This window comes from Vipera berus (assembly GCF_964194415.1).
Source record: "Vipera berus genome assembly, chromosome: 4".
Classification (NCBI taxonomy): Eukaryota; Metazoa; Chordata; class Lepidosauria; order Squamata; family Viperidae; genus Vipera; species Vipera berus.
Genome location: NC_138206.1, coordinates 25,049,197 through 25,076,472, shown reverse-complemented (window position 1 = coordinate 25,076,472; position 27,276 = coordinate 25,049,197). Strand labels below are relative to the sequence as shown.

Genomic DNA, 27,276 nt, shown 5'->3' with positions numbered 1-27,276 from the left:
GCTGACCTGAGTATTTGTAGAATTTGTTTGGAGCTGGGTTATGCATTTAGAAGGTGAAAATACATGCAGAATTTCATGACTCTTATTTTCTGATTTTCCCCCCCCCCCCAGATTTTGGGAGGAGATATTTGGGAGGTATCTCGTTCATTTTTATTAAAACTGAGTCTACTGAGATCTTATAGTGCATTTTCTATAGATTTAAATCTCAATACTTAAAAAATAGCCCATGATGTCCTATGATAAATGATACCTTCCAATTATAAAATCGTTAAATCAAATCCACAGCAGAGACTCCTGGTTCAGATGCCTGGGGAAACAGCCATATCTTTAGAATCTTATGAAAGGCTAACAGATAAGGACCTCTCTATGAGATGCTGTTCCATAATACAGGAGCTGCCATAGAGGACACAACTCCTGGATCCAACAAAATGAAATTGTTTACAAAAGGAGACCTGGAGCTTGCCCTCTGTAGTAGATCTGGTGGGGTGAGTGGAAACAGTGGAAGAAAGGCAGTCCTGCTAATAGCCAGGTCTTATGTTGCTATAGACAGAGATTTACAGGTGACAACCAGCATCTTGACCTGCCCCTGGGGAACCTGTGTAATTTATGGAGCAAAAGTGTTATAGGGTCATAGTGAGAGATGTTGAACACTGCTGATGCTGTTGTATTCTGGATTGCAGCTTCTCAATGCTCTTCAAGGGCAGCTCCATGTACAGCATGTTGCAGCAATCCAAATAGAAGGTTGCAGATACATTGGAAGAAGTTAGGTTAGAATGAAAGCATAATTTTGATCCTTACTCATATAAGACATGTATGCCTTGGAATAATCCTAAATTGAGTTTGACCATTATCATTGTCATTGTTGTTGTCAGCCATTCAGTCATGTGCAATTCTTGGCCATTCTATGGATCAACATTCTCCATGTCCCTCTATCTTGCATCGCCTCCTTCAGATCTTCTATGTTCATCCCGGTGTCATCCTTTATCCAGCCAAAGGGTACTAGGGCAATCCCTTCTCCTTTTTCCACTGATCACTCCCAGCATGACTGACGTTTTGAGTGCGTCAGCTCACATGACACAGCCATATTATAATCGTCTTTGTTTGGAGATCTTGAACATTATCATTAAATTACTGTGGAACAGCATACTGCCAAACATGTTTTAGACTGTTACCAAGAGAAATTTAGATAGTGAAAATTTCAAAATGGCAATATTCCTTTAATCATGTTCTTCCTGATTGGAGAATTCTAGGAGTTGAAGTCCGCACATATTACAGTTGTCAAGTTTGGGAAACTTTGAGATGTTTTAGCATCACCTAAACCTCTCAATTTAATGTTGATATTGGTATGTATTTTGGTGGATTCTATGTTTATAGCTTGATTGTGTGTGTTGTTGTTAGTTGCGAAGTCGTGTCCGACCCATCGCGACCCTATGGACAATGTTCCTCCAGGCCTTCCTGTCCTCTACCATCTTCTGGAGTCCATTTAAGCTCACGCCTACTGCTTCAGTGACTCCATCCAGCCACCTCATTCTCTGTCGTCCCCTTCTTCTATAGCCCTCAATCTTTCCCAGCATTAGACTCTTCTCCAGTGAGTCCTTCCTTCTCATTAGGTGGCCAAAGTATTTGAGTTTTAGCTTCAGGATCTGGCCTTCTAAAGAGCAGTTAGGGTTGATCTCCTCTAGGACTGACCGGTTTGATCGCCTTGCAGTCCAAGGGACTCGCAGGAGTCTTTTCCAGCCACAGAGTTCAAAGGCTTCAATTCTTTGGCGCTCAGCCTTTCTTATGGTCCAGCTTTCACTGCCATACATTGCAACTGGGAAGACCATAGCCTTGACTATACGCACTTTTGTTGACAGGGTGATGTCTCTGCTTTTTAGTGTGCTGTCTAGATTTGCCATGGCTTTCCTCCCAAGGAGCAAGCGTCTTTTAATTTCTTGGCTACAGTCCTCATCTGCAGTGATCTTGGAGCCCAGGAAAATAAAATCTGTCACTACCTCCATTTCTTCCCCATCTATTTGCCAGGAATTGAGAGGGCCAGATGCCATGATCTTGGTTTTCTTAATGTTTAGTTTCAACCCAACTTTTGCACTCTCCTTCTTCACTCACAACAAGAGGCTCTTTAGTTCCTCTTCACTTTCTGCCATTAGAGTGGTATCATCTGCATATCTTAGGTTGTTGATGTTTCTTCCGGCAATCTTAATTCCAACTTTTGATTCATCTAGCCCTGCCTTTCTCATGATGTGCTCTGCATATAAGTTAAATAGGCAAGGCGACAGTATACAGCCTTGCCGGACTCCTTTCCCAATTTTGAACCAATCAGTGATTCCGTGTCCAGTTCTCACTGTTGCTTCTTGGCCCGCATATAGGTTGGTCTGGTATGCCCATCTCTTTAAGGACTTGCCACAGTTTGTTATGATCCACACAATCAAAGGCTTTAGCATAACTATGTATACAAACCCAATTAAAAAGCATAGCTAAGATTGATGCTGGTATTTTCAAGAACTCTTTAACTGCTAAGTTCTTAAATACTAATAAGTATTTAAAATGAAACCATTCAAAAGGTTCCTTCTTGTTTAGTGGGTACCAGAAAATGTTTTAAAGATCATCAAGTTCATTGTGGCTGATTGTCAAGTTCGTTGTGTTGTAAATGGTGAACAGATTCTTATTCTTGTGATATGGGCTTGTCCTGCTATTGCTCTTCAGGAACAGCCTCATGTAAAGTATGTTGCATTTATCTAAATGAGTGGCTACAAAGACATGAGTTACTGTGAATAGCACCTCCGAGTCCAAGAATGGCACAACTGGCATACCACTCGAAGGTGCACAAAGGATCTCCTAGCAATGGCTGCCACCTTTTTCCTGCTCTTTGAGCAAGAGCTGCGAGTTCAGATTGCACACTGGGTCTACTTGGGGTAGTACCACCTCATCCAGGATCAAAGATGAAAGAACCTTATCTCTGGAAGATCCAAATATCCACAGCTACTCTGCCTTGCTAGGGTTGAGTCAGAGTTCCAAAGGTGCTTATTCAAAAGGAAACTGGACTTTCTTGGTTTTTCCTTGAAAAGGTTCTGCTTCTCATCCAAGAAGCTTCTTCAGTTCCCTACTTCTCATCCAAGAAGCTTCTTTGGAAAGAAAGTCCAGTTGCCTTTTTGAAAAAGCACCTTTAGGACAACTATGACCTGGATAATTGAGAATCTCTATAGACATTGAGTCTGAGTCTGTTTGGCCCCATCCAGTCCCAACAGCTTCCAGACACTGGAGTAAGATGAAGGGCCAGGGGTAGAGATACAAAGCTGGGTGTCATCTGCATATGTTCTGTGTATGGAGATCCATGGAGTCAGTGCAACTTTTATTTTTTTGGCAGCAAGATAACTGGAAGGAACAGATGCTCCAGTATCAGTAATTGATAGGGGGGGGGAAAGAAGCCATAATAAAGAACATGCCAAAAATGAAGGGTAGAGAAGGGCATGGCATATGATTTTAGATTACAGAAAAGATTTTTCTTCTTATTTATTCAATTTGTTTGGTCACTCATTCATCATGTGAATATTAGAAGCATCTTCCCAAAGGTGTTATATACTTCTGCTCCATGTCAGACCAAGTGCTAGTGTCTCATTCTTTCCCTGGAGACTGTGTGAGTCTGGGGAAGAAAGGACTTCAGCTTATTCTTGAAAAGACGGAGTAGCTATTGATTTTAAGCCGCCTGGATTTGCTGACTTTTGATCTTCAGTTATGAATGGGGTAGCACTCTTCCTAGTAATTTGGGGATCTTGTTAAATTCTCAGCTCCTGCTCTGTTGACAAAAAGTGACAGTACAATATATTATTCTATTTTAAATCATTTTGTTTTATTTCACACAGTAAACATAAATAATAATCCATCCCATTCAGTACAAAAAGCATAGATCTGAATCAGCAGATGTATCCATTGTTTAAGGCACTGAGAGAAGGAAATACAGAAACGATAGAAGACAGTGACTCCTTTAATTCAAACACTTCAATTCAATCCATCTTGAGTAGGGCCATTGAATACTCTTTAAAAAAAATCCAGGCTACATTCATAGTAAATGTATACTGCTTTATTGATTTTGGTTAAATAAGTATTTTTCCAAATTGGCCAATGATCTAAGAATGACAGTACTTTGGACCACAATGCTTTGTGCTATTAAAAAAACAAAAAACTACAATACCGCTTTAAGAATTTTTATCTGGTTACAATAAAGCAAGCAAAATTGATTTATATCTTGTAACTACCTTTGATGGAAGAAATTTTATTAGAAAAGTTAGGATAGGATAGTGTACTAAATACAACTGTTTTTATTAAGGCTGCAATGAATTTTGCTCATATGGAAGAAAGGGAGTCTGAGATAATGGCATGGCCCTAATTTACCTTTTTGATTCACCACATTCGATTTGTTTGTTCCATTGCTATTTCAAAAAAATGAAGAAACAGTAGAGCTGTGTGCATTTAGAAATGATTCAGCAGAAGTGCTTTGGATGTTTCGGCAAGCAAAACGCAGACTCTTAAAGTAGACGCAGGCTTGCACCGAAGCTTTAAAAAAGGGGCTGTTTTAATGAGTATCAAAAACTTAAAAAATAAACACTGAGCTGCTGTGAAGGTGAAACGTTTCCGCCAAACCCTTTTTGAAGCATGTGCAATCCTTGCCAGTAACTGCTGCTTCTTGAATTGATTCCAAGCAATTACAGTTCCTATGGGAAATGGAATGCTGTTATTGTCACATGGCAGTGAAACTTTGCTAGATGAGGAAATAAAATGAGGGCAATATTTTTACTCTGATTCTGGGCAAACATTTTATCCTATTCTGCTGTTCCTATTTTAAATAATTGCAAAATGATTACATGAAATAAAATGTGTATGTGAAGGTTATTGTCTTTTTTTCCTTCAAAATGTATCCTTTTTTTGGGAAGCAAAAGAATGTTGATGAATTGGCAAAAGATCTTAGCATCTAATAGGTGATAACTATTACAAACTTTTAGAACAGAAGCATTAATTTTAAAACTTTAAGGCCAATAAAAGGGAATAAGTGCACAAATAAAAGTTTGCATCCATTTGATTTAGAGCAGCAATATTCAGAGCATGGTCTAGTAACAACTGTGGATCCTGTGTGGTCTACACTCACAAGATTTAATATAAACTTGTTTCCAAGCCATCCTTCATTAGTACCTACACAAAGTAATGAACAATGTGGCAGTGGAGAGGTTAATTGCCTTGGGCACAGACACTATATCCCTAAACAGTGGTTCTAATTATGGGATGTAAATTATAGTAGTCCAAAAGGAAGAAAGCAGCATACTGTGCCAAAAAGTGGTACTGGATTGTGCCCATACTGTCTTGTATAACATGGGCAACAAATAATTATAAATAGAGCAATAAAATTTTATCTACATTCTAAATATTAAGACCATAACAATATTTATAAATATTTTCATAGATTATAAATCCTCTCTGACATGTTTGCTTCCATATTCCAAATCTTGTACATTTGGAGCCAACCATGTAAAATAAATCTTTACTGGATCAATATTCCAGTGTTTATGAAATGATATTGGAACTTGATGGGATAGGAAGTCCTTTGGATAATCCATTGGGCGAGCCTAGAATTGAAGTAAAAGAGAGAATGAGTTGCATACTTATAAAATATTTTTTTCAATTATATAAAAAAGCAAAGATTATATATTCTCAAATCAGATACAGACACAGCCCTGTTAAGTTGATAACATGATAAGCACAGCAGGAATGTATGGCATCTTTGTAGAAAATCTGTTCACATTGACCTTTACACATGTAGCTCTTTGTGACAAGATGAATCTAATATGGCAGTGAGGCTGGGCTATTATTATTCCAATGAAACACTGCATATACAATTTGAATGGCTGCAAAGAGCTAATGTAACTGTTGTGTATATGGTAAACAAAGCTGTATTTATTCTTTTTAGAAGAAGCATTACTAAATCCCATTATCTGATAACCAATAATGGATAAAACAAATTGTTCTACTGTCAACAAAAGATTATACTGTGAAATAAAATAAAAAAGCTAAGCATATTGTTTCCAGTAAGTTCGAAATACTGTTATTTAAAAGAATGGAAGTTTAGACCTGAGAAAATAGAATAGCGAAATTAACCGAAGAGCATAGCTTCTGGCCTTTGAAGCAATATAAATTTAAAAAATGAGCATTTTTATTAGTCCTCCTTATTAAAGTATGGTCTTAAATTACGCACTTAAGAATATTATCTTCTTGTTTAGATGATGTAATAGATACAGTATAAAATGCTTTTTTGTCTCCAAATTCTACAATCTATCTGGTATGAAAACTATGGTACCTGGATAGCCCATAAGATATATTGTACTTTACACCAAATAAGTATATAAAGATCTTGGGAATATGGAAAGTCTATTAAGGATCTGGCTAATTGAATATGGCAATTCAAAACCATTTGTTCATGAGTACATTCTCAGAACCACAACAGCATTTGTTTTTTCACTGTCTCATAATGTAACAATGCATATTAGTGAAATATTTAAACAGAAGCAAACAAGCTTATACATGATAGTTGCCTTTTGCTTCCACAATAAATTAAAGAGAATTTTTAAAGAATATAAGAAGGTATTAGTTTTGACCAGGTACTTGTATAAGAAGATAATTTGAAGATACATTTTGCTATCTCATCTGGTTTGCCTTTTCCATTTGAAATTTAAATGTTAAACTAAATCCCAAGAAATAAGAATAATAAATAAATAAATGGACTATGTATTTTAAGAATTGTGCTTGCACTGGAAAAGTGATGAGAATCTGTCTTCTTAATTTTCAACATGCAAATATTATTTATGCTCTGTCCTTAAATTTTCATATTTATTTTATAATGAAACTATTTTGCAATTTAGTGTGTGGTATCTCAGGGTACTTCTTTTTTCCAAGAGTTAAATACAATATGAAAAAAAATCTGTTAGCGTCCCTGGAAAGTTGCTCCTACTCAAACATTAATAATATGCAAAATTGATGTTTGTGACCTACAATTATAGAATTTCCTCTGCCTAATTTGTTTTATATTTTAATTTATTATTTAATCAATTTTTATTCTGCTTTCATATTAAGATTCATACATTTTACCTTATGACTCTGCAGAAGTTTAAAATTACTGTGGGGATTTATGCTTCCTTGAGGCTATATTGTACCAGAAGGCTGGATAGATGAAAAACTGGATGACTTTGGATAACAAACTTCTTTATCTGAAGTTAAGCATTTCACTTGCTGCATAATTAGAGGACTGATTGAAATAAAAGCTTAAGAGGTAACAATATCTTAATTTCATAATCTGAATTGTTCACCCAACAGTTGCAGTAATAAGATCTTCCCAAAACATTAATTATATACTTATGAAAAATTAGAGTATTCAAGTGGATTCTGAAACAGTATTGGACCATTTCCTAATAGAAACCAACTCTATAGTTCAAACATAAAATGGCTGCTAATTGATATGAGAAAGCTAACAATATGTATAAATTGTTAATTTAGTATTTAATGTACTTTGTATACTTATGACAAAGCAGAATATAAATATTTTAAATAAATGTTTATTTGAAACAGAAAGTTGCCCCACCCACTAAATACTTGATATCAATATAATCATGTGATCACTTCCTCACATTTCAACTTATTTTTCAAACGTTATACTAGTTACATGAGTCTTTAAATGATATTCATGTTTCACTGAAACTCTAGGAGTCCGTTTTTCATATAATCTCCCTTCTTAGCATTTTCTACTGCTTTCATGTTACCATTACAAAAGTATTCTAGATAAATTTGGTGATGATCAGCACATTTTAAAAAGTTAGACATTATATTTTGGAAATTACATTTGTTTGAATGATGATAAAACACGATTTAGGGAAGAAAAGTGCAGCTACATGTGGAAATTGAAGACCACGAAATCTGTGGTTAAAACTACAAGGAAAAAATTAATCTCTCCTGATTTTTAAAAAAATTATCTAAACACATCTTGTAATGTTTTGACAGTTGTGTTGTGATAAGATGCTCTAGTTGGTTTTTGTACGAAAGCCAGACTTGACATATGTTGACATATATTGATAAATATTGATATATTTATAAAAATAAGCATGATTTGAAACACTAGGATATTCACTGTATGTTCACCTGTTTCCATTTTATTATTCTGGAAGAATTTAATTTGTGTAGACCAAAAAGGGGCATCTTTTAATATCCTATTAATAATGTATGTTCTGTACTTTGTTGCCAAAGTTCCAGCCTTCTATTTATAGTTTGAAACGCCCTTGCATCCCTGTTTCCTAGTAAAGAATCTAGGAAAAAGCAGGAATGCTTTATGTAACATATTTCACAGCTGTCGTATCATTTTAATTAGGTTTTACGGAAACTGACCTAATATTAACCATGAGATACTTAAGTTACAGGTAACAACACTCACCTGATGGAAGAGAGGGCTATGTGTAACTGGAATTCCTAAACCACTGAAACACATTCCAATTACCATATCATCAGGGGCATCATTGCTGTAGCAGCGGCATTTACTAGCAAACAATTTTTGGATTGCTTCTCTGTTGAAGACCATCCTTTTAAGACAAGTCCAAAAAGAATAATAATCAAGAAGATAAGAATTATTACTGAATAAAAGGTTTTATCTACTAACAGCAATTATGAGTCTATAACAGTCATCGCAAACAGATTACTACTGCTCTGGTCTCCTAATGAAATCATAATGCTATACGTTCTTCTTCCTAGTAATATCAACATAACTTAATGGATGTCATTTAACGTTACCATTACTTGTGATTGATAGTAGAAATCTGTTTTAGGATTATTGACAAATTAGATGCTCAATCATATACCACTTCCAAATACAACTCAACTGAAAAAACAATACCTATCAGGATACAACAAGGTATCAAGTATACAGCTTTGATAAATCAGAAATGATTTCTAATTGTACTCATGGTGCTTTGAATTTCTTTTTGCTATGTTTATTTGTCTATTGAAATGGTACAGTAAGTTGTTATATTGCTATTTACAAAGTTAGGACACTTTTATATTTCTCATTCCTGTAAAAATTCTATGACAACAAGACTATAAAAATCTCATTCATAGTGGCAGAGCCTGATATCAGAAGAAATCTATCCATCATGAAAGTGTTGAAAACTAAATTATTGTTCTTACATTTCTTTACTCTTTTGAATAACTTAAATGACTTACCCTCCTCCACCAGTAATGTAACTATAGCCTCCCGATCCTAAACCATAGCCATAGCGTTCCCCGAGAACCGTTGGCTCACTTGAGTCATAACAACTGAGTAATTTCTGGAGCCTAGAGATGCTAGAACAAAATTACATTGTGAAATACCATCTAATATATTTAATTACTTTTAAAAAATCCCAAACCCTGCAGCTGTACATTGTTGAAACAGAATTTTTAAGAGAATGTCTTTTGAATATTTAAAACATTTTCACTAGCTACTTAAAAAAACCCTCTTTGTTTCTAAAAAAATCTATACAATCATCAAATATTACTATAAAAAGTATAAGTTTTTCTGTTGTTCTGTTTGGGTCTTTTCTTCAATATAAAGGCCTATAACCTTATTCCCTCCTAATTTTAATATTCTAAAGCAAAAGTTATTTTTATGAAACTTTTGTATCAGGCTGCATCATTTAACTTGTTTCTACAATTACAACCCCACCAGGAAAAATGACAAAATTCAGTGTTGATGTCTGCAACAAATCAAGATGGTGAAGATGTGTGCTGATCAGTGATTGTAATAAATATTTGTTTTAATGATTTCATGATCACAATTCTTATGTGCCTTGTCATTTGATGCAAGTACCTGATTTGCAATATTTCCACTGTAAATTCATGATACATATTTCAACATTTGCCCTTTTCACAAAGGACTATATCCAAAATCTTGGTTTTCTAATTACAGAAAAAGTTTTTTCAGCACTGACCACCCATATCCATGAGCTATTATACTCAGAAAATTAGGGAGCTCCCATATGGTATTTCTTAGTAATCTTTGGTTTTACTGGCAGCTCTTATTCACTTCTGGATGTGGTCATTCTCCTCCTGAGAGGCAGATCCATGGCTTCCAGATTCCTTCTGAACTTACAATTCTTCTGGAGCAACTGTTGGCCAGTTCTGGCTGGTCTGCCAGATGCAGCACTTCTCAGAGCAGAAGACTTAATGACAGTTACTCCTGCTTTTATTATCTGAAGGCAGAACTATGATGATGAATATGCCACCTAGGGCTGTCTATGAAAACAACCTGGAAACTATAGCTGCTCCAAAATGCCACGAACCAAATTGACACTTTAGGAATATTTCACTAATTTTGTTTCCAAGTTCAAGTCAAGTTTCAAGGTGCTGATATTAACTTATAATGAAGGTCATTTTTATCCTGCTTCGGTCTTTGTTTTTATTTATTCATGTGATTTTTAAAAAATATTTTTATGTTTTATATTGGTTGTTTTATTTATTGTTGTGCACTGCCCTGAATCGCCTTTGGTAAAATGGTATGTATATACATTTGATTAATAAATAAATAAAATGAAGTTGTATATTTTTTATGGGACTATCTCCTCTGAAGGGAATCTGCCTATCCTGTTTCTTCGCCCATTTGGATAGGGATGCTACAAGTGCCTGTGCTTGGATGGGGGGGGGGAGAAGCACAAAAGCAGAGCTGAACCACTTCACAAGCACATGGCACAACATAGATCAAAGCCAGCAGGACAAGATTCAGCAGTCCATCTGCATTTGAAAGACAAAGGTGTTCTGTACCAGCCTGCTACCGGCCCTGCAGCAAAAGCAGGGACAACCCCTTTACAAATGGCAAGAGGCTGGAATAAAGCCTGCCAAATTTATTCACATAAAACAGAGCAAGACAAGACACCAACCATAAAACACGAGCTAAGAAGCAGGAACAATCCAAGCGGTTGCCTTCAGCAAACCAGCCCTCCCACACATTCCCCTTAAATACAGTTCAGGGCGTGGCCTCTCTGTGCCTCCTTCCGAGGTGCCCCATTGCCTTCCTCTGTTTACTCCTGACTGACTGCCTCCTGCGTCGGGCGTCCTTGAACAGGGCCAGCTGTGGGTCATCTTCATCCACGCTGTCAGGCTCACACAGCTGGGTCTGCATCGTGACCAGATGAGAGGGGCCTTGATGGGGGCTCTCATCAAGCTGTCCAATCCCCTCAGCAAGCTCTTCAACACCCCCCTCCTCCTCCTCTGAGTTGTCCGACCCAACTGCCGAACCCACAGGCTGACTCTGAATCACAACACAAGGTCACTTTTCTGAAGACAGCAAAGTTCACATTTTGGACAAAGAGGATCATTGGTTTGAAAGAGGCAGGGCTTTTTTTCTCATAGAACGCTCAGAACGGAGTTCCGGCACCTTTTTTGGATGGAACCTTGTAGGGTAGGCAAGGCAGGTTGTATGACGTGTGAGTTCCGGCACCTTTTTCTTTTACAAAAAAAGCACTGGAAAGAGGAGTAAAAGAGGCCATTTATATTAACATTGAGCACCCCATCTCCAGTCTACATCGCAGCTTTTGCAGCAGTTCCAAGAAAATTCCACAACTAATTGCACTGATTCAGGTGACCCTGAAGGCAAAAATAACCCCCAAGTGGCCTCATGGGCTTTCAGGGAAAGTGCTAATGACCAGATGACCACAAAGAAATACAATCCTTCCATCCCCACCAGCATGATAATTGATGAAGCTTCTTGGATGAGAAGCTAAACGTTTTCTTCTTCTTCCCCGAGGAAAAAAACTGTCCAGTTGCCTTTTGAAAAAGCACCTTTGAGACAACTATGACCGGATGACTGAGAATCTCCACAGACACAGAAGCAGACCTCTTTAAATTTTGGCTAAAATTTGCCAAAAAATCATATTGCTTGTGCCTTGGAGAATGGCAAATGCACTGCTGTTCCTTATACAGTTTGGGGGCTGAATTATCTTGTTGCATAAAGTAATTTTTAACATTGCTCTTTAATTCTAGCATTTCATGTCAATTTTGAAATATTTAATTATTGCTTTGAATTATTATTTATGATAATTTTTAGAAGTCTTTGGAAGTTGGTGGGATATTAATTTTGGGAATATATACTATATTGCATTTTTCAATAGGTAAAATATATGCAGCAAGATAAATACCAAGTGGGTAGTTTTATTTTTAATTTAATCACTCTGTTCTAGTAATATAGACTAGCTTTTAAATTATGCAGAAAAGAAGGTCTGGGTGAATTTATATGATATAATTACATTTATATTCCAGTGTGATGTACATAAGGATATTTGGCATCAAACGGTGACATTTTAATTACTTATGCAGAAGTGCTGGCTGTGTGATTAACTTTCCAGTGATTCTGTTGCCAATATGGTACATGAAATATAAGCTAACATATATCAGCGAAAGCTATATATTCCAAATACCAAAAAAAGCATGCCCAAATGGATTTATTCTAATGTTCTGTCTGTTTGGCATCACTTAATTCACTTACACATCAGTAAATATTAGACTATTGCTGCAAGACCTGGATGCTGGAAAAGATTTTTCAGAAGCAGGCCACTCTCGTCACTAGTTCAAAAAAAAATCTGAAATATGAAAGTGAGAACTTTTCACATTATATGGCCTGTTTTGTTGCCATAAATACTGTATGTACACTCTTTTCTATGTTCCTAATGCAAGAATTACTCCTTAGTACTTCTCCAAATGTAGTTATTCAAAAAGTATATAATCAAATTATGTGAAGATTTTTCTCTTGAAATGTTGTGAACATTAATTTTTAAAATGTGGTACAATGTTTTTGACATTTCCATATTTGCTTTAGATAGTGAGACATCCAGCATATATATTAAATAAATAAATATTATATTGTGTAGACTATGTAAAAATAATTCTCAGTACTGAAAATGAATTGCATTTTACATCTATAGCCACTGTAGAATTTCATGGAAAATTAGGCATACCTTCTGGTAAATTTCTCCTTTTTAAGTCATGCTTATTTTGTATACGATACAATTATTAGATACAGTGTTGAATCTTCAATTTAACAAATATAACAGGGTTTTGAACATGTCAGATTTCCTTCCATTCATTATAATGTTTGGTTACTTCAGCATGTGAGAACACAGGAAAGAGAGATTATTTTTTTCCTGTTGTATTAATTAGAAAATGTAATTTTAAAGCATATGTGCCATGCTTTAAATTCCTCTTGTTGCATGATTTAAATTTATAATACTATAATCAGGATATTATCACTGGAAGGGAATACTTGTTTCTCTGAACTGAACCTGTTCTGAGCTTGCACTGATTATATTACCTAATTTGGTAATGAAATGTCTGCAAAAAAACAACCAAAGTCAGAGAGCACCAAAGAACTCACAATCAGGACATCTAAGGAAGCCACAAACCTGGTACTTGCCAACATTTTTCAAGGCAGTTTGCCAGAATCAAAATAAGCAGCATTCATACATGGAAAAAGCAATTTGAACCAAAAATATAAAAGTCATTGATTCTGCCCAACAGGCTCTAATACCAAATTCCATGCTGTTCAGGAATATATTCAAATATCTGGAAACGTTTGTGGGCATAAAGGATAAAATTGTTTTTAAAATCTGCTTTTGTAAAAATCTGCTTGCAAAACTTTGAACCCAACCTCCAAACGTACTTACATAGTTACTATGGTTGTACTGTATATTAGATTGGTCAAAGCTCAGATGACAAGCTGGAGTAGAATATTTTGGAACAGAGATTGTTTCACCAGACAATAGTAAATAAATCTGAATAGACATCTGTTCTGGGCTTACATGAACAGTCTCGATTAGTTTCACCAGACTGCTGGTATCTTAGAAAAGCTGATGAGCAGGTATGCCAAAAGGAAAAGATGTTTCTATTACTTAGATAAGACATAATGATAGTGTAGGTGATGGAGGGAAAATACTGTAAGTGTTTGATTAAATCAGAATGGCCACCTTTGGTTGCTGCAATCACAGAACTGTGGGAGCTGAAAAAAATTTGGGATTGAAAGAGACCTCTATCAATATTATTCGGTCTTTTTGTCTACATGGTTGTGTGAAAATGCTTTGGGAGCTACTTGACCTCTCTAAAAACTTAGTTATTTTAAGATAAAAACCAGCCAAAACTATAAATCACCTCTACTGTATCCAGAAATACACACATAATTCCTTATGAACACTTTTTCCTCTGCATAATCTCCCTTAACCCATCTGTTTGAAATCTGGCATGCTTTCTCCCCATCATATGGTCTCCTAGCACAAAAGACTTCATTGCATTCTGTGCACAAAGTCAGACTTTGAAGGAACATAGCTTGAAACCTCCATCATTTTTAGTAAAATTTGTCATGGTTCATTCCTTCATAAAGATTTAGTTGTCCTGCAAATTGTATTCTTTCTAGTGAAAAATAAAATATAATATTAATATATTAGGGGATTGGGAGGCACGGTTCTTCAGTGGTTCTCCTCCTATCTCCTGGGACGTTCGCAGTCGGTGTTGGCAGGAGGGCAGAGGTCGACCTCGAGGCCTCTCGCTTGTGGAGTTCCTCAGGGGTCGGTCCTCTCGCCTCTCCTGTTCAACATCTACATGAAACCGCTGGGTGAGATCATTCGTGGTTTTGGAGTTGGGTATCATCAGCATACTGCTTTTTATTTTGACCCCAAACCACCCCAGTGATGCCCTCGACGTGATGTCCCGTTGCCTGGAGGCGGTTCGGGTCTGGATGGGGAGGAACAGGCTTCGACTCAACCCCGACAAGACTGAGTGGCTGTGCGTATCGGCATCTCGGGATATTCAGAATATTCCATCTCTTTCTATGGGGGGTGAGTTATTACCCCCCGTAGATAGGGCTCGCAACTTGGGAGTCCTCCTAGACTCACAGCTCTCTTTAGAAGATCACATAGTAGCTGTGACTAGGGGGGCCTTCGCCCAGGTTCGCCTGGTGCGCCAGCTGCGGCCCTATCTAGACCGGGATGCCCTACGTACGGTCACTCATGCGCTCGTGACCTCTCGTTTAGACTACTGCAACGCTCTCTACATGGGGCTGCCCTTGAGCACCACTCAGAGGCTCCAACTGGTACAGAATGCAGCAGCGAGAGTTGTGTTGGGAGTCTCCCGATACTCCCATGTTACACCTCTGCTCCGTGAGCTGCATTGGCTACCAGTTGTCTTCCGGGTAAGATTCAAGGTTCTGGTAATGGTTTTCAAGGCCCTACATGGCATGGGTCCAGAGTACCTTAGGGATCACCTGCTGCCGGTGTCAACTTCCCTCCGCCCTGTGCGTTCCCACAGAGAGGGCCTCCTCAGGGTGCCACCGGTCAGAGAATGTCGCCTGGTGGCCCCCAGGGGGAGGTCCTTCTCTGTGGGCGCGCCAGAATTGTGGAACCGTTTGCCGGTTAAGCTCCGGATGGTGCGATCTGAAGACTTAATTGTTCGAACAAGCCGGCCTGGCCTGATGGGGGATGGGTTTGGATTTTATTGTTGTTTTAAATGTATTTTAATCTATTGTTAACTTGGGCATCTTGTTTAATTCCTTTTTAATTTTTGTATTTTGTATTTTTATATGTTTGCCCTGTTCACCGCCCTGAGTCCTTCGGGAGAAGGGCGGTATACAAATAAAATTATATATATATATATATATATATATATATATATATATATATATATATATATATATATATATATATATATATATATATATATATATATATATATATATATATATATATATATATATATATATATATATATATATATATATATATTCCTGTTGGGCTAATGAAGAATAGCATTCTTGTACCATTGTTTTTGCAATAAATTTCTTAAGCAAAGTGATATGCGTAACAGGTTCAATCCATCCCCCCAAAAAGAGTTCTGGAAACTGGACTTTGAGAGTGTCAGAACCTGGTAATATACCACAGGATAACAGAATAACAGAGTTGGAAGGGACCTTGGAGATCTTCTGTTCCAACCCCCTATTTAGGCAGGAAATCCTACACCATTTCAGATAAATCACTGTCCAATCTCTTCTTAAAAACTTTCTGAAGCCCTTAGGTGACAAGTAAGCATTCCTGCTTGTCAGCCTGTGTGACCCAAAGATGAAAATGAACATAATCAACTATATCAATCTTCCCCCCATGGTAACAGAGGATAATGTGGCAAGGAGATTAAGCTGCATCCAGGAGTAAATAGCCAATCTGCTAATTCCAGTGATGGGCTCAAACATGCTGAGTGCTTAGTGCATGACCAAGAGAGAAATTACTTGAGTGAGCTAAAGAAAAGCTTCTTGGTTTGGGCAACCAATGTCATCTCATTATTTGTACATTTTCCACCATATAGCCTCATAAATTCAAATGCTAGAGCAATATTTCAAAATTGCCATCTTTCTAGATACTGCGCCACAATGATTTCATGCCACAATGTGCTCAAATATCCAGTAATAAATTTAACATTTGAGAGATGTTTTTAGTTTGTTTTGTTTGGATTTGTGGTCTGATATTCCAAAATTTCATTGCATCCTGAATCTTAACGTTTCATCTGGAATTTGCAATCCGGCAAGTTACATCGGCACAACAACCACAACAGATAGTAGTATAATTCAACTTAATTTGATTCTGAAGTTTTTACCTTATCAAGGTATCATCATCCACAATGACTAACCAAGGCATTTTAGCAGGACTATGATTTAAAAATCTTTCCAAAATGGCAAAAGTCTTTCCACAATGACCTAGAAAGTAGCAAAAGGAAAAAAACCCTGAGAAGTAGGTATTAAGTAAATGTTCGGATATATATTCAGGTATGTCCTGTTACGGTATGGGTCAATCAGCTTAGTAACAATTAATTAGAACATATAAAACAGGACTAAGATTCTGGAGATAGATTTTGCTTGGCTGGCTGCCCTTAATGTAATACAGCAATTTAAAGAGCCTTGGTGGAGCAGTGGGCTAATGCCTCCTTAAGTAACACCAGCTGCCTGCAATTAGTGCAGGTTCGCATCCCACCAGGCTCAAGGTTGACTCAGCCTTCCATCCTTCCGAGGTAGGTAAAATGAGGACCCAGATTGTTGGGGGCAATTAAGCTGACTTTGTAATAATGCCACTTGGGTGTGTATGTGAAAGCCCTAATAAGCAGGCATATACATAGAATGAAGGCTACTGCTAAGTTTGTAAGCCGCCCTGAGTCTTCGGAGAAGGGCGGGATATAAATGGAATTAAAATAAATAAATAAATAAATAAATAAAAAGAGGGTTGGCCATCTACTCTGCAGCACAGATCATTCTGCTATAATTCATCCATAAAAATGCTGACTTGGGACAGTGCTTTTGTTTGCTGCAAGTCCAAATTCTCAAAAATGGGCTGAGCATTTTAACCTCATTGCCATGCCTATGCTGGCCCTCACAGACAGAAAAATAAATGAAAACTAACGTGGAAACTTCAATATGATTGCCTTTCCTTACTGTAATGTAGACAAACATCTAGTCTATGGAGGCTCTGCTCCAATATTTAACCATTCCTGCTCAGCCCGATCCCAAATGATAAAAAGTAGAGGAACTGATGTCACCTTTTGCATCTTAAGTATCACTTTTCAAGCTTGGAGCCAAATTAGCAAAAGCATTTCCTTGTTAAAAAGATAAAGGTAAAGGTTCCCACGCACATGCGTGCTAGTCGTTTCCAACTCTAGGGGCCGGTGCTCATCTCCGTTTCAAAGCCGAAGAGCCAGCGCTTGTCCAGACATTCATATGGAATAGTTGTTACTATACATGAAAGAAATATATTAAAACCCACCTCTTTCAGTATTTGGTACTCCTATGTCAACAGTAGGTATTGAAATTTCTGCATAATCACTGTAATATTCAATGAAATTGGTTTCTCCTTCCCAGGTTTGCTTCACAATAGGTACTGAATTAAAAAAAAATGAAGATACAAGCAGAAGAAGCAAAATGACCATTTGGAAATAATACTCATCTAGAATACATCATCATGTCTTCAAGTTTAATTTAGTACTGTATCCTTTTAGATGGTATCATAGTCATTGACAGCTTATGTGTTTGCAGTACTTGGGCTAATGAAGCAGCTGTTATGCAGCACCATAATGACATGAATTTGAAACCGCTGTCCTAGTTGGTGGGATACAGCAGTCACAATATATTGACTTGCAAAGTAATCCTGAGATTAGAAATTAATCTCATATGAAATTAATGTTTTAAATGTTAGCATCAAAGTAAAAAAAGGATGAAAAGGAAGGCATAAATACTATGAAAATGGTGGTGGCTGTAGAAGTATTAAAATATGGATGTGGTTGTTCATGAACTGGGAAAATCAACATGCTTTAAGTCAGGGCAGGGAATGAATATGCCATATTTTTGCTTTTCAAAAATTATTTAAAAAGGTTTATTGTGTGTTGATCTGGAGAAAGCATATGACACAATGAATAGAACTGAATTACGGAACAGTTTGCATGATTATGCAGCTGAGGACTGTGATGCATGTGATAGAAGTAAAACGGGTAAGAATACATGAAGGAAAGGTGAAAGGTTGTGAGGTATGCAAAGAGCATAAAACTGTGGTTGGATTTCTTCAGAAAGAGATAAGTTTAAAAAAAAAGCAGTAATATATGAAATGGTATGCGGATTCATTTTAATAGAACTTTTTTTAAAACCGCAAATAGCAGAAATGAGCATTAGATATTTGCAACAGCATAACTTTTTTGCTCTTCTTAAGTGGCTACAGCAATTAGTAATATTCTGGTCACCATTTTGTGTCCTCCTTAATTCTCTTGATTTAGCATAGCTTTGTAGCTTTGTAGCAGTAGCATGAGTGGACCACAGAAAATTAAAGAGAGCCTTAAGAAATATTCTCAGAAAGTATAGTCTGAAAAAATTGACTTTGCTATAATTAAAACAAGTGATGAGTGAAATAATTGGGTACTGAGAAAATAAATTCCCTCATCAACCTAAAAGACTATCAGAGGATAAAAGTAATGTATGAAGCTCATTTATCATCTGTTGTATATCACACTGATAGAACAGTTTATAGAGACAATAGGATCAATACATCTTTGTTGTGATTTGAAGGCAGAGAAAAATGCTGAAGGCAATTTCCTTCAAACAAGGACACTAGATTAATTTACAGTACAGGCTACCAAACTAGTCACTATTTGACATAGCAGGGATGCAAAAAATAGAGGACAGATAAGATGAAAGGAAAATTCTTCATGCTCCAAAGAGCTGTAATTAGAAGAGAAAGAAGCAACCACAGATGCTTCATGTAGGCCAAAATCTTCACTTCCAACAAAACTCTGGTTAAAATTAAATATTTAACATTTAGATAATACGTTTATAAAACACAATATTGTATGCAAAGGTGTCTATGGAAATTCTCAATCATCCAGGTTGTGGTTGTCCCAGAGGTGCTTTTCAAAAGGCAACTGGACTTCACTGTTTTTTTTCCTTGAAAATGTTTCATCCAAGAACCTTTTTCAGGTCTGAAGTACAGAAGCTTCTTGGATGAGAAACAAAACATTTTAAAGGGGAAAAAAAACAAGAAAGTCCAGTTGTCTTTTGAAAAGCACCTTTGGGATTGTACGTAAAGGTTTTATTCATTTCCATATATACCTTAAAATATATTTCAACTAAAAATACAGCATCTGTGGTTAATAATTTCTCCTATCACCCATTATTAGAGATAGACTGTTATTGGCTTTCATCAGAAATGTCAATAAGAATCACATAATTACAAAAATTATTTGAGTGAAATGGGTGTCAATTCATGACTTTGGTTTTTAGGAATACGTAGATTCTCAGTATTATGCATCCCAAAAAATAAAACTCTCCAATAGACTGTAAGCTCCACAGAGTTGTGTGATAGCGAGATGGGCAGCAAATAAATTTAATAAATAAATAAATAAAATGTCATATGTACATATTTAATAAATAAATGTTTCATTGATTTGTTAGATTTATATCCCATCTTTTCTTGAGAAGCTAAAGGTACCAGATATGTTTCATTTTGAAAACTCTGGATTTATATTTTCAATGCAAATTTCAATTTCTTCTTTTCTAACTAATTTTCACACAAGTGATTTTACCCTGTAAACCACCCTGAGTCCTTCGGAAAAGGGCGGTATATAAATGTAATAAAATAAATAAATAAAATAAATTTTCTCCTATATCTGAAAAGTTCAAAGAGGGAATATACTAAACAAAAAGGCTAGCTATACTTCTCAAAATGTTATATAAATTAATAAAAACAGCTTCAGGAAAAAATATATACTCTTAAATCCAGAACTTACTTCTGTCTCCATGGAATTTCCTGCATGTTTTTACAGCAATAAAGATATCCGTTTTCTTCACAGGATCACCCTAAAAATAAAATGCCATCCACATATATTTTTTCAATTTATGCATTTTTCAATTTAGATTGATAATTATGCATTCATTTTTAAGACAAGAGCTACAGAAGACAATTCCATTCTCCACAAAATATTAAAAAATACATTTCTATATCTGAAAATGTAAACAATTTAAATAATCAAATGTTGCCTAGCAGTATTTGCCACTTAAACTATAATAGAAATTCAGATTGACTAGTGATAAATAAGAAAAAGAAATAGTAATTACAGCAGTGAATGAATACGGACCTAGCCAAAGATGGTTGAATCCCATTGATTTTAATATGAGAGTCAAGTCGGAAACTTGACATTAAGTAGATCATATCTCAATGATTTTGGCTAGATCACATTTCCTAAACTCGCTATGTTCACCATTGTTTCATAGCGAGAACCCAAAGACTTCCTCTGCAATAGTTCAGTGGAATGTGCCTGTTTCTCTTAGGATTCTGCTAAGACTTTTTTTTTACCTTTTTCCTGTCATCAGTCAAATATTTATAAACATATACAAATAGAAACATACACAAATGTATTTGCAATAGGAGCTATATTTTTATGGCCATATGGTTAATTTCAGGATTCTTTGGATCTTATCAGCAAATGTTTTTTTATAAGGATTCCTGGTAGCTTCTAGAAATGGTAGTCCAGTTTTTACAAATATTCAGTGAAATGGTTGTACCCAAGTCTTGTTATTTGGCTGTCTCTCTTTCTCTGGAGGATGATAAAAATTCTTGTTTCCAGAAGTGTCAGCCAAAATTGCAACAATCATTCATAAGAGGGAAGTATCAGACACTTGGTAAAACCATAAATGTAGAAAAGTGAGAAACTAACTTGAGGAGAAAAACCCAAACCCATGAATGGCAAAATACCTTAAAAAGTATAAACCAGTAGTTGCAGAAAATATTGCTAAGATAAAATCAGAAAACCAAATTGGAAGGGCTTAATATTAAAGTTAAGCTTAAGAAAATGAATGCACTTTCATTTGGCTTGGAACCAAACTCATGCTATGCATACAGTTTACAGTAGTTTCTTGAAGTTGATTTCTCTCTAATCTCTTCTCTATGTGAGAGGAGATGGGTTAAAAAAAAAGCAAGCAGTTTCTGTAGGCAGACTCTCCTTTTCCTGACCCTTTCTTGCTGCCAGCACAATCGCATTGCTCTCAATGCGTAGAAGAGCAAACAGCTTATTTCCTTGCAATCCCTTTCTCTTCAATAAATCTGCCCTGCAAAGAGGGTAGAGAAAAAAACACAGATCAAGCACAAGACATTGCTACTGACTGTAAAAGGGGATCACTGTCTGAGAGATACTGAAAAGGTTGTAAATGATTGTAAATTTATTTTTTCAGCACTGTCATAACTTTGAATGATTGCTGAATGAATGGTCAATAAGCAAGGACTACCTGTATGGCTTTGTTATGAAAACTTAAACGAAAGTTAAGAAATTTGCAAAATAAGTTAAGAAAATTCAGATTACCAAGTAATTGCAGTTATCTCTGACACAAACACAAACACACACAAAATGCACAGAATTTTGCAATCCAACTTCAACAACTCATGGAAAGAGAACTGCCTGATGTACCAGCTGGATTTAGAAGGGTCAGGAGCCTTTGATATCATTTTACTGCATCTAATGAATGACGGAAAAGGCAAAGGAGTTCTAAAAATGTCTCATTTTGTTTTTGACTATGTAGGCCACACAACAAGTTGTGGCTATCTTTTAAAAACATCTCATCTGCTTTTTGAAGAATTTGTATGATAACCAAAAATAACAGAATGGAATATGGAGCAACTAAGTGATTCAACATTGGCACGAAGTGCATCAGCATTGTCAATTGTCACTTTCTTTTATTTATATGCAGAATGTATCATGAGAAATGCAGGAATAGAAGAAATAATATTTGAAATTACTGTAAAATTGTTTGGGGCAACAGTTACCTCAGATATGTTCATGATATATTTTGATGGTAGAAGCAAGGTAGACTTAAGGAATCCCTTGTTGAAAATGAAGAAAGTGAAAAAGCCTATCTGCTGCTCAACATTAACAAGAACTAAAATTATGTCAGAAATTCAGAGGTCTGATGGTACTTTTTCTGACAAATGCATTTTATTTAAAAGCTTTCTGGAATGCACCTTACTTCATCAGATGCTTTTTAATCAAATTCCTTAATCACAGTTCTCCTCCTCCTCTGGCTAAAATTACAGTATGTCAATAGATAATGGCAGCCTTTATTTCTCTGTAAATCAGTGGAGAAAAAAATTGAAGTTCTGTAAGTACAAGAAAAGGAAGACCTTTTCTTCCCAAGCTGAAAATTCACAAGATTAGTCACTTTAGTCATGAAACAGGAGGTAACTATTTGGTGAAAGACTATGACAAACCTATACAACAAACTAAAATACAAACACTTGCCACTGACATCCAAGTTACATGTTGTCAAGATTTTTGCTATTAGTTATTACAGATGGCTGTGAAAAGTGGACCACTGGAAAGGCTTAACAAAGAAAATGATTCCTTTGAATTGTGGTGCTGGAGAAAAGTGGAATAATTTGGACTGGAATAAGAACAAATCACTCAGAATTAGATGAAGTAAAACCAGACTGCTAAAAGCAAGCACTAGTAATGTGCCTAACCGTTAAATATTTTTGGATACATAATGTAACAGCAAGAGTCATTGGAAAAGATTCTTCTGTTTGGACAAATCAAAAGCACTGGACAAGAAGCCAACCAACGATAAGGGTTACATATAACACAAGTATGTTATAAGAACACAAAGAAGTTACAAGTTACACAAAGAAGTTACAAGTTACAAATATGTTACAAGAACACAAAGAAGCGGTTACTGACCCACAGTCCTGTCCAGCAATGATCACTGAATCACCAAAGAGTCAGAAGCAATTGAAAAACAGATTGAAAGAAAAATATCTAAGCTCACTGGTGAACACTGTAATACCAGCTTTGAACATTCTAAATCTTTTACACAAATAATTTTATAGTTCTTTCTACCACACGATAGCATTGCTATTGCCATATTGCAGATCCCAGTAATATTAGCTCTATGTTGCAAATCACAACAAAGGGATTATGGATAAGGCTGAAAGAAAATGGATTGTCTACCTGTTGTTTCCCAATCCTATGTTTTCCCATTAAAAAAAATGTTAATAGGTAAAATCAGTTAATAACCATTTTTTCTTAATTAATGAAAAAAAATGTGGTTCAGTACAATGGGACATGTTAAACCTGAGACGAGTCAGTTTGATATAGTTGTTAAAGTATCAGGCTAGAAATCCAGAAACTGTGAATTCTAATCTCACGTTTGGCTGAAGGCCAGCTGGGTGACCTTGTGCCAGTCACTCTCTCAGCCTTGGGTAGAAGAGAAGGGCACTTCTGAAAACACTTGCAAGAGAATTGTAAGGACTAGACCAGGCAAATACCAGGAATAAAAAACTAACCTGAAACCCCTAAGATGGATGACATCTTGCAACTGACCCCCCCCCCTGCCTTTCTACTCTGCCTCTTTTCTCCTTCTTTGAATGAAATGGCATTTAGATATAGTGAATCAAGGAGACCTTTCAAATGTCTTGAGGGAAAACAACCCCAATCCTATTTGTATGTGTGCACAAAAGTACCGAGAATCTAAGAAAATAAATTCTGCAGTTTTCTAGCCTATTTGGGAAAATGACTCCCCTTAAAAGCAAATGTCAACTTTGCAAAAATAAGATAGGTTTCCTTGCAACATTACAATGGAAATCAAGATGATGAAACTGACTATAAAAAATAGATTGGTAGTGTTTCCCACTCCCATTTTAATTATGTTTTCTGAAAAGTTACCTTTGTTATCAGGCATTTTCTTTGTGCCGAAGCCAATAATGGAGAGAGAGGGAGAGAGAAAGACAAAGACAGAGACATAGAGAGAGAGATATGCTGAGGTGTGAGATACTATCTTGAGGTTTGAGCAAAAGGAAGGGGTAATATTACCTATTTAGTTAAGTCACAATTGCTGGATGGATAGAAGTTGCAAAATGCATGCTAAAAACAGATTCATCCTGAAGTGTGGAAAGTTTATGGAAATGTCCCTTTTACTGTTTATAAAACTAAGGTCCCTTTACTTTTACTTTACTTTTACAGCAGAAGAGTAAAATTTGGTCATGCCCTCTATTTGTACCTAAGGTAAAGGTAAAGGTTCCTCCGCACATGCGTGCTAGTCGTTTCCAACTCTAGGGGCTGGTGCTCATCTCCGTTTCAAAGCTGAAGAGCCAGCACTTGTCCGAGGACGTCTCCATGGTCATGTGGCCGGCATGGCTAGATGCCAGAGGCGCACAGAACGCGTTACCTTCCCACCGTAGTGGTCCCTATTTTTCTACTTGCATTTTTACGTGCTTTCGAACTGCTAGGTTGGCAGAAGCTAGGACAAGTAATAGGCGCTCATTCTGTTACACGGCACTCGGGATTTGACCCGCCAAACTGCCGACCTTCTGATCGACAAGCTCAGCGTCCTACCCACTGAGCCACCGCGTCCCTAACCAGTGACAAATTTCAGTATAAATAGATGCATTTCTTTTTCATTTCTTCTTCCTTCAATTTTACCAAATTGTTTTAACAAGATACATATGGAATAGAATAGCATACTTTCTCTATATTCTTTATAAGGAGAAGCAATGAGGAAGTACTTACACATTGTGGGAGGAAATTAGTGAATGTAGTGGCACAGTGAGCATCATGAGGAGAGTTGAAGTCTTCTGTACAGAATTCAGGCACCGGCGTGAGTTGTGGTCCATTTCCTTTCTCCCAGATGTATAAAGCAATCTTTCAAAATGTAATCACATACATAAGTAGATATGCATCATCTATATGCATCATCAGAGACAGAATTACACTGAAAGTTATTACTTTATCAATTTTCCAAGAAACGTTTGGATGTTCCCTAGAGATTTTCTAAGAAACCTAAAAAAATGCAAAGCAGAAAAAGGCACTGTTTTCTCCTCAATTAAAATAAAAATCAACCAAAGGAAAAAAGATACATTTCCATTACAAAGATGAAAAGCTCCAGCACATAATCCTGCAGACAACTCTTGGCATCTCCAATAAAGCTTGGAAATACCATGCTATCGTTGACAAACCATTCTAGTGGCTCTAGAACATTATTTTCCAAACTTAGCAACATGGTGACTAGGGAATTCTAGGAGTTGAAGTCCACACAACTTAAAAGTAGCCAAGTTTAAAAAACACTGTTTTAGACACTGCAATATGATAGAGCAATGGTCTGAACTACAATAAGGCAACTTTTTATGTTCCTCACAAGAGACATCAGCATGGGAGTGACTAAGAAAAAATACAGATGGGAATGTAAGATGTATAATCTTCTCAAACTCAAGTTTGGAATTATAAGAAACAATATATGACCTTTTCTTTAGATGCTGCTTTTGAGCATGCCCATTTTCTTTGGACCTCTTTCCCTGACAAAAGTCACAACTGTTTGTTTCTCTGAGATGTGGAAAGGGAAAACTAGGAGGGTTGAGGACAGCCAAAGTTAGAGAAAGAGCAAATCAACAAGACTGCGCTCATAGTGCTTCTCTTGCCCTATGGAATATCATTCTCACGAAGGTCAGACTGGCCCCCCACTTTGCTGGCCTTCCAGAAATATATACAATATAAAATGGTTATCTTGTACATGAACTGACTGTGCATTCCAGTTGACTGTATAGTGCGATTTTATTTATTGTAATGTTTGCATGCTTATTTTTGTTTTGAAGGCCATCCAGAGTCACATATGTAAGATGGAAGAAAGAAAGAAAGAAAGAAAGAAAGAAAGAAAGAAAGAAAGAAAGAAAGAAAGAAAGAAAGAAAGAAAGAAAGAAAGAAAGAAGAATTTTACCACACATATTACTAAGTTACCTCATAAAACAGTAAGCTCAGTGAATATTGTTTCTTCACTGGAGAAGACGACAACACAAATTAAAAATAAGTTCAATCAGGACTGACAAGAACAGATGGTAGGGAGGGTTAAAAAGGGCATAGTTGTGTTTGCTTCCCTGTAGCTACTTTTAACATTTGAATACATTTGGCAAACAATCAAATAATAAAAGTAAGAGACTTATTTTAAAATCATGTTTATACTGACAGTGGAATGATTTACTATTTCTTAATGTAATATAAAACATGCAGCATTTTAGAAAATAATTAATGATTCAAATGCAACTTGACATTGGTAAAGAATTGGATTAGGTTCTAACACAGTAGGAGCCTGCCATTTCAGATTATTTTCAGAAATCCTCCTTTAAAAAAAAGAACCTTTGAAAGGAATAATTGTAAAGATATCCATAATAAAGTCAGCATGTGCCAGGAAAAATATGAATATAATAAAAATATGGATTGTAATTAAATACATTATAGCCTATCCAAGGCCATAGAGCACTGAACATAAATGAGGAAACCAAGAAAAGTATGACTTGAGGCATCAAATACTTTTCAATGTTTTGTATTGAGTCAGAGTGAATCACAATTATTTTCACTTTAGTAATACTATTATTACCATAAAGTGCAATAATAAAAGGAAAAACAGTAATGTTTGAATGTATATCTCATGAATAAATTCAGCTTGCATTCTGGAAAAAAAATGAATTTTCAGTGGCTCTTACAAACTTCTACAATCTCTACATTGTTAAAGATATAAAACAGGATATATGAGAAAAAGAAAGATTTAAATGCTGGTAGGCTATTTGTTTTCAGAAATATTGTATTCCTTATTTACAAAGATCGCCTCTTTCCATTCAGGATGGAATTCCCACTGCTTAAGATGCTGTTGTAGAGACTAGAATTATCATTGCTGAACACTGAACA

The 27,276-nt window shown here is 36.1% G+C and overlaps 1 protein-coding gene across 1 annotated transcript in view; it reads right to left on the bottom strand.

The window, feature by feature from the left end:
* Window positions 1-3,836: 3,836 nt before the first annotated feature.
* B3GLCT (beta 3-glucosyltransferase) overlaps window positions 3,837-27,276 on the bottom strand; it is a 63,112-nt gene continuing 39,672 nt past the window's right edge. Inside the window, exons 9-15 of the mRNA XM_081326510.1 lie at window positions 25,111-25,242; window positions 20,347-20,416; window positions 17,841-17,954; window positions 16,684-16,783; window positions 9,247-9,366; window positions 8,465-8,609; window positions 3,837-5,615 (exon numbers count right to left, since the gene is read on the bottom strand). Of these exons, the coding sequence (XP_081182636.1) occupies window positions 5,454-5,615; window positions 8,465-8,609; window positions 9,247-9,366; window positions 16,684-16,783; window positions 17,841-17,954; window positions 20,347-20,416; window positions 25,111-25,242 (843 nt within the window). The 3' untranslated portion in view covers window positions 3,837-5,453. The remainder of the gene's footprint in view (window positions 5,616-8,464; window positions 8,610-9,246; window positions 9,367-16,683; window positions 16,784-17,840; window positions 17,955-20,346; window positions 20,417-25,110; window positions 25,243-27,276) is intronic.